This window comes from Hylaeus anthracinus, unplaced genomic scaffold (assembly GCF_026225885.1).
Source record: "Hylaeus anthracinus isolate JK02 unplaced genomic scaffold, UHH_iyHylAnth1.0_haploid 11989, whole genome shotgun sequence".
In the NCBI taxonomy this organism is placed as follows: Eukaryota; Metazoa; Arthropoda; class Insecta; order Hymenoptera; family Colletidae; genus Hylaeus; species Hylaeus anthracinus.
The window spans coordinates 11,135,643-11,143,748 of NW_026534337.1; the positions used below are offsets into that span (position 1 = coordinate 11,135,643).

At 40.5% G+C, this 8,106-nt stretch overlaps 1 protein-coding gene across 1 annotated transcript; it reads right to left on the reverse strand.

Moving 5' to 3' along the window:
• Positions 1–26: 26 nt before the first annotated feature.
• Positions 27–4,757, reverse strand: LOC128887780 (protein pygopus). The gene is made up of 5 exons (XM_054144099.1): positions 4,451–4,757; positions 3,570–3,873; positions 2,455–3,474; positions 1,440–1,585; positions 27–1,356 (listed from the first exon to the last, which is right to left on the reverse strand). The coding sequence occupies exons 2-5, from the start codon at positions 3,789–3,791 to the stop codon at positions 1,236–1,238; spliced, it is 1,509 nt and encodes a 502-aa protein (XP_054000074.1). The 5' UTR covers positions 3,792–3,873; positions 4,451–4,757; the 3' UTR covers positions 27–1,235.
• Positions 4,758–8,106: the final 3,349 nt, after the last annotated feature.

An 8,106-nucleotide genomic window follows, 5' to 3' on the forward strand; every position in this document is an offset into this window, starting at 1 on the left:
GACCGATCTTCGTAGACAGATAGAAATATTTTTATACATGCTGTATTAAAACTTCTATTTACATTTTGAATATACTCTAAACTATAAGACTAACATATTTCGAAAGCATATAACTGACCATGGTTTATACGAAAATACTTGAAATATAAAAATACGAGAATTGCAGCACTTTCATATGTAACATTTGGGAGCGAAAAACAACGCTTGGCATGAATTCCCTCAAACGTTTTTTTCGCAAACACCAAAAAACTTCGGTGACAATTTAATTGTACGAAGAAGTAGGTTTTAGGAAAATTTTTCCGATGTTTCGACAACTCGATGGTAAATATAAACATTTACACTAAAATATCGCGTTATTACATTGCCTGAAATTAATGTTGCTTTGTTTTTAAACATTGCATACGTGCATTCGCGATACTTCCTTTCGAAAGTATCGCTTAGATCCTCTGGATTCCTTTAATCAACGTGACGAGCCTGGTGACAAATGGTGACGACATAAATAAAAAATATTTATGAAATAATACGCATTATTAATTACTCATGGATATCAATTATAGTTTATCAGGAACGTTCACCCGAATCTAAACAAAACAAACAGACCACACTCGTTTCACCTCGAATTCCTGTGTATTTCCAGCAGTTTTGTATCGTCCATTGTGTATATATTTCGTTTATTTTATACATACGATTATCTTTTAATTTCGAATTAAATGCAATTAGCAGTAAGAAATCGAACGAGGTTCTTCGACATTTATATACTTCTTTAACATTTTTTTTTTTTTTATAAGTTTTTTTCATACTTTTCTTTAAAAAACGCGCGTACGTCTTCTGGACTTACTTTTTAATACGTTTGACGTTACAATGGCAATAGAAAAACAAACCAGCGATTTAAAAAATGAAAAACTCTCAAAGGTCAAGTCATAAATAAATTTGCAAACGGACGAATCCACTTGTCATAAACAGACTCAAAATCTAATTTAACTTTCGAACATATGTTGTTCCTGACATCTCATTCATCGATACGGCTCATAATGATACCCTAATATTTCAACAAGTTAAAGCTAAGATATTAACAAACAGCGCATGTTTATATTATATGCACGATTTCGCTCGTGCATTAGTGTATGCCGTACGTGAATACGTGTGTGCAATCGCACGCGCATATGTGCGTGTACAAGGTGTAAACGCTAACAAAGAGTCACTCGTGCGTCGCATATACGACGTGTCAAGAAGTGTTATGGTTTAAATTTAACCAAAGGTATGTTTTTCGACTGCAAGCACTTATCACACACCCATTCCGCGTAAACTTCTGCCGTTAGTAACTGATAAGCTGTTTCTGACAATCCTGTGCATCCCCTGGAATAAATTTTTGTAATACATAGTAAACGCGCATTATCCATGCGAACGAGACGCATGTGAAAGCGTAAGTTCTAGCTTACCTGTGAAACCAGAAATTACAACCAGATTCACAAAGTATCGCTTGATCGTTATCGTGCACTTCTTTGTGACACACTCCACAGGGGTAGATGGGTGGAGCATTAGGATTTTGCGGATTAAATACCATCGGTTGATCCGGTGGATATATCTATAATGACGTTACGATGATGTTGACTTATTCGTAAGGTTTCAGCATTATACTAAAATTAGGTTTTCCCATAAGTAATAACGCATCTACCAAGCGGGGTTTTAAGATCTCTCGTCGAGTCTGATCCAAAATTGATTCGTCGAAGAATTATCGGAATAATTTGTTCGCAGACATCTCGAAGAAACTGGAAATGTACGCGGAGAGGTGAAATAGATTCCACGAGAATTGCCTTCAGCTAACAAAGAATACATTGTAACGATTTATAATTTGTTACAATGTATAACCGGGAGTTATATCGATGGTTTTCACCAATGCAAGCTCCAGTTCCAGCACCAAAGCCTAGCTTACGGTGAGATATTAACGCACTGATTCATTTCGAATTGCTGAAACCTGGAGAAACGATACAAGGTGAAGTCTATTATCAGCAGTTAGGAAGAATACAACAGAAACTCCCGGTAAGAAGATTTATACTAATCGATCGGAAGGGCTTGATCTTGCAGTATGGTAACGCAAAATTACGTGCAGGAAGAATCGTACAGAGGAAAATTAAGGAATTGGAGTGGGAAGTACAACTACATCCTGCCTATTATTTAGGTTATTTAGCTGGGAAGAAACTTCAAAAATTCGACGAAGTAAAAGATCGTCATAAGTCATTTTTCTCCTCAATATAGCCAGAAGTCTGTAAGTAAGGCATTGAATCATTGGAGATAAGATGGCAAAGTGTTGCAGACGATAGTAGCGATTGTATCATTGATTAAAAAATAAAACCCTTTTTGACAAACTTGTTTATGTATTTCATTTCACATACGTCATTACTTATGGGAAACACTAATACATCATACAGAGTTATAAGCGATAAATCTAGCTACCTTTCCTGCAGAAACTGGCATTGGTTTTGGTCCCATTCCTGGTGGACCTTGAAAACCATGAGGTGGCATGGAGCCGCCCATGTTAATGGGATGACCCATCGGAGGACCACCACCCATATTGCTGGACATTGTACCCATTGGACCACCCATGTGAGCCATTTGATTGTGATGATTGATACTCATATTAGACATATTATTCATCGGCGGTCCGCCCATGTTCATATTACTTATTTGATTCGGACCGCTCATGTTCATGTTATTAGATACCATGGAACTCATGGTAGTCATAGGTCCATTCATGGGTCTACCTAAATTATTAAGATTATTCCCCATATGATTCGGATGCGGTTGAGATCCGTTATGTCCTAATGGACTGTTTACGCTGTTCATAGACGGACCGTTTAATGGGCTGTTAGGTGGTATGTGGCTATTAATGTTATTCATATTCATGGGGCCATTAGGCATATGATTGGACCCTCCCATCGTATTCATAGGAGATCCTAAGGGACCACCCATAGGACTTCCCATACTGTGACCCATGTTATTCATTGGACTACCCATTGGACCGCTGTTCATGTTATTCATCGGACTACCCATAGGCGGGCCGCTAAGTTGAGAATTGCCCATGTGACTCATGTTCATATGATTGTTCATAGTGTTCATAGGGCCTGGTGGCATATTCGGGCCCATGTTATTCATGGGACTCATACCACCAATTGGCGCGTGATTCATAGGAGACATTGCCCCCATGTGATTCATGTGATTCGACATGGGTGGATTTCCCATTGGACTCATATTACCCATGTTATGAGGCATCATAGGACTCATTCCGCCTATTGAAGTCAACGGACTCATGCCTCTCATGGGTGGTCCAGTCATATGATGCGGGTGGTGCGGATGCATATGTGGTGGTCCGCCGTGCATCATCGGGGATTGCGTCGTTTGAGGGGGCGTATCGTCAAAAGGATTACTCGCTACAATCGTGTCTCCGTACCCTGTTAAAGGTGGTGGTAATAAATCCTGGAAATACATTTTTTGTAAATACTGTACAAAACAAAATTTAAAAATTTTCCTTAGAAGTAAATCGAGATGAAACTAAAGTAAATGAAACTTACTTGGACCGTTGGAGGTTGTTGCGGAGTTGGTTGAGCAACGTTTGCATTTGTACGCCTTTTCTTTTTAGGATTCGCACCAGCAGGTGGCGGCGGCGGCGGATGAGGGTGAGCAGAAGATTCGGGATGCGGGGCATTAGGTCCCATGTTCACACCCATGTTCATACCTATACCCCCCAAAGGCATCCTTGCAAAGGGTGGCATGCCTGCGATATTGTGGCTCATCTCCCTCGTTCGCTTCCCTTATTTTAACATGCCGTATCAGCACCCCAATAGATTTAGGTGGCAAGTGTTTATTGTTGCTCCACTGTTATTTACAGATAAAGAAACATCGCAATATAAGAGGATTGGATTTCTACATACTTTCCTAGTTTTATTTACATCCAGCAATTAAGAAGTTACATATACATTCTACAAAGTTACACAATTACAAAAATATTAAAAAGTAATCACTCGAAAGGTACAGGGAATACATATCAGTTTGTACATCTCATTATTATTATTTCCGAGAGTGTATTTATAATCGTACATTTGCAATTGTATACACGTAAACGAATAGATACACGATTGGAGGTTGATATATTTGTGTATGCAAATATAAATAAGGGATATTTCAGTGAGGCCCTTACGAAATAACGAACGTTCGAGTAAAAATAATACGCGATTCGGAATAATAGCGCGTTCGAAGCAATAAAACTGATGCAAAAAAATAGGCAACCTCTTGAAAAGAGAACAAAATAAAATCCGCCGATGCCAGTTTCTCAGACCAACCTAACCTACACATCTTTCTAAACCGTTTATCAATGGTTCGTAGGTACGTAACAAGGGTCACAGAGATTAAAATGAATGCAAAATTTAGAAATAAAAACGATCCGTGTACTCACCAGGGCATTATAGTTGGCAAGATATCGATGTATACATGGCTTTCCTGTTTTTTCGGCAGGGACCAACACCATTGAATCGAGTCGTGCGCCTAGCTAGCTTTAACGGCTGGATCAACGCGATTCTTTGTTTCTCGCGTTTCCACTTCACCAGTCACATATTTTACGGCGGCACGGACGTATTTCACATTCAAGAACGCGCGAAAAGCACACGGTAAACACTGACGAGATGTCAAAAGCATACGTAGCAAGGAAACGCACGCCAGTCTTTCAGGTCGCCATTGTCGCGTTACGCGTGTCCCTGTAGTTGTATTGTTCGCATTACAGTATTGCGCGGTGCATCGTGCAGATGGCGGTACCATCTGAATTTTGTGGCGGAAGAATCGTTCCTTCGAAAATTCAAGTTTGCTACAAGTTCCGAAGTTCTTTAAAGAATTCGTAATTTTTCTTAATCTATACAAAATTTATCGAGAGAGTTCGATGATCTCAGAACTCACTGGACTGATTGGATCCTCCTTTTAAACTATGTAGCGAGGTAATTAAAAAAAAAAAAGAAATTAGAAACAAGATAGAGCACGATTATGGCAATTACTGTAAAGAATTTTCAAATAGAAACAAAGGTATTCCCCTGCGGAAGATATTATTGATTTATAGTACGAATATCTTCGTGGGGCTATATTCAAATCCGATATCATAAACACCTACACATAGCTTTCGAATGTAGGATTCTATTTGACTTGGATATTCCATCAATAATCATTAGATGGTTATATACACGCGATAAGGCATTCTTGTATAAATTATTATTATAATTTATTCCGAAATCGAACGTGTGCGAAAAATGTTCGTATAGGTAATTCCGACGTTTTCAATTCGTGGCAGAAGTTAGAGGACGCAAGTTCGTCCAAGATAGAGCAGTTTAGTTTAGAACATATACGTTACTTAGATGGTACTATTACGCGCGGTTGAAATTCTCTCTCGTTCTCCGTCTACCTTTCGGCAGTTTCGCGTGTTATGTCTTCCATTCGCATTAGGATCCAGGGAGTTGTCCCTGTAACCTCGGAGTAAGGTCTGTACACGTCACTTTAATTATTTGAGTTACATTAGCAAGTTAGCACGGTTTAACAACTGGAAAATGGGCTCGCTCACTATCCACTGCGGCCAGTTGCCTTGTACCTACTCGTAATACAGTTTGCGCAACTACGATTGAGTTGTCTTATCCTCTTACGGTTTTATTTCGATAGACATTCTCTGTAGAATAGGGATAACGTCGACGAACGTACGTACGACATTATTATGCGCGTTCTTTTCGGTCCATTGCGCGGATAAAGTTACTCTCAAGTCGTTCGCAACCGAGCTAACGTAAAACTTAACGATCGATCGGAGTTGAAAGTGATCTCTGTGCGTACTAGGGGGAATTTCGTCGCTGGCGAGGTATAATATTCGCGGTACCTTGTAAAGAGACCACTTTTAATATTCAGTTTCTCGCGAGTATATGTAGATCTTCGATACACGTGTCCGTCCAAAAGTAATTCCTCTCGAAGAAAGAGAAAAGAAAGAAAAGTAGAATTAATTTTCTCTTCACGAGCCTTCGTTTACTGGAAAATTCCTGGAGCCCACGCGTTCGATCCAATAACAAACTTGCAAGCTCCTAACTTTTAATTGCAACACGTTTTCAGCATTCTTGCTAGAAAACTGATGTTCTAGCTACAAGTTACTACGTAGATACTTCCCATATACGAGAATCGGGCAGATATTGGTTACTTTGCGATTAGTTTTGCGAGTGGTTATAGAAATGAAATAACTTTCACCCAATAAAATCTCACTCGAACAAAGGTGTACTTAAATAATGAACATTTCGCGTTTAACGAGTTAATCGTGGACGACGATCGCATTCGGTCTGATTGCTTGTATTATTCATTAATCAGGCCTACCGATTACTCAATAATCGTCCTCGTTAATCAAATTACATTTCGTCCAACACTGCCACGCACACGCACGATAGAGACAACCGTAATTAGGTCCATTGAACCGCAAGTCTTATCGTTAAGTAACGCGTCTATTTAACCCGGAGACCCAACCGAGATCAACCATTGAAATTTATCAGTCCCAAGACAGAAGGGACGTTGATAGTCGCATTAGCAACTGCATACATAGCCCGTGTGCCCCTAAAGTTCGCGCGTAAGGTAGTTCAAACGTGACATCGTAATCGCCGGACCCCGTTCCGTCCATCCAGCTCGACTTGGAAGAAATAATTCACGGGGGTCAAAGATTTATGGCACGCCGCGATTTACCGGAGTATCTCGTCGAATCTGGAACTATCGAGAGTGAACGTATCGTCCTCGTACCACGCCGGAAGTTTTGGATGTAGGACAGAACGCGGAGAACAAGAAAATAAAAAGAAAAGGGGGAGTACGACCTCGAAAGAAAAGAGAACGCGACACGCACAAAGGACGAAGGACAAAGGACTGGGTCGCCGTCGACAGGATGTGGCAATCGAAGAACGACGCAAATGGATTCCGCAAACAGCGGTATTCCCCAAACAAATACGACACGCCGACCAATCTGCCGCGCGCATAAACGTGATCTGCATAAGAACGAGCGATTTGTTCGAATTATAGAAAGACGTAGTCATCGATGAGCGTTGCATCGGTGGAATGCATCCGAGGATCCGCGTCGAATGCATGGGAATGCATAGGAGCTTGTAAAAATTCGCTTATGTTTTGTTATGCATTTAGAAGGTTGGGCTTAACGTGTCTAGATCATGGGAAAAGAGGATTTCATATGCTTTAACTGAGACGAAAGGTACGCATGAATTTTATTTTGTATATATAGGAAAGCCTCCTTAAATGCACAAATTTCTCTACGACAAGTGCACAGAAACCATCTCCACCATTCGTGGGTATACCCGTTGAGAGGTCCAGGAGTTCGATCGCGAGTAGTGTATTACATAACATGATCTGCGATCGGATCTCTCTCTTCTTTATTCGCTGTTCTTCTCTACGTTCTTCTCTACGCACGAGTTCAGTCCCGAGCTTGTGCATTTAAGGAGACATTACTGTAAATAGAATTCCTATTGTAGAATTCCTTTGTTACTCGTATCTCGAAATGACGCAAGAAGAGATAACTATAAAATAGTTATCGGTTAAATTAACGTGGGAGTAATCGACGAATGCTTGATTCGATAAAAAGTTGGAGTATTTACTCCTCATTTAATAATTGTAATGTTCCCTGGAATACTCGCGAGTTTTCCTCGCGTCGAGTGCCTACGTGCGCAGCGTAGCGTGTCGCAGATACGATGCACAGAGTTAGAGAGAAACCATCCTTGACCTGTTGTGAGCATTCGTGGAGACCCGATCGCGTGTCCCGTGTCGTAGAAAATTTACATTACCCGTTTCCCGCGAGCAGAGAAACTGATCGAGCCGTTTCAGATCGGAGATCTAGGTCTCCGTAGTCGAGGAACGGTTTTCAAATTCAGATCCACGACAGATGCTTCGGCAATCTCTCCACGTGAACTCTGCTTGGTTTCTCGAACGGATTTCATTTAACCAAAGCTGCAGAGGAAAGTTAGTCAAAAGCTGGTCAAAAGGTAGTTAAAGAATTCTCCAACTGCGTTCGTTTCGAATTAAAATTAGGGGACAAGGACTGTACCCTATCGA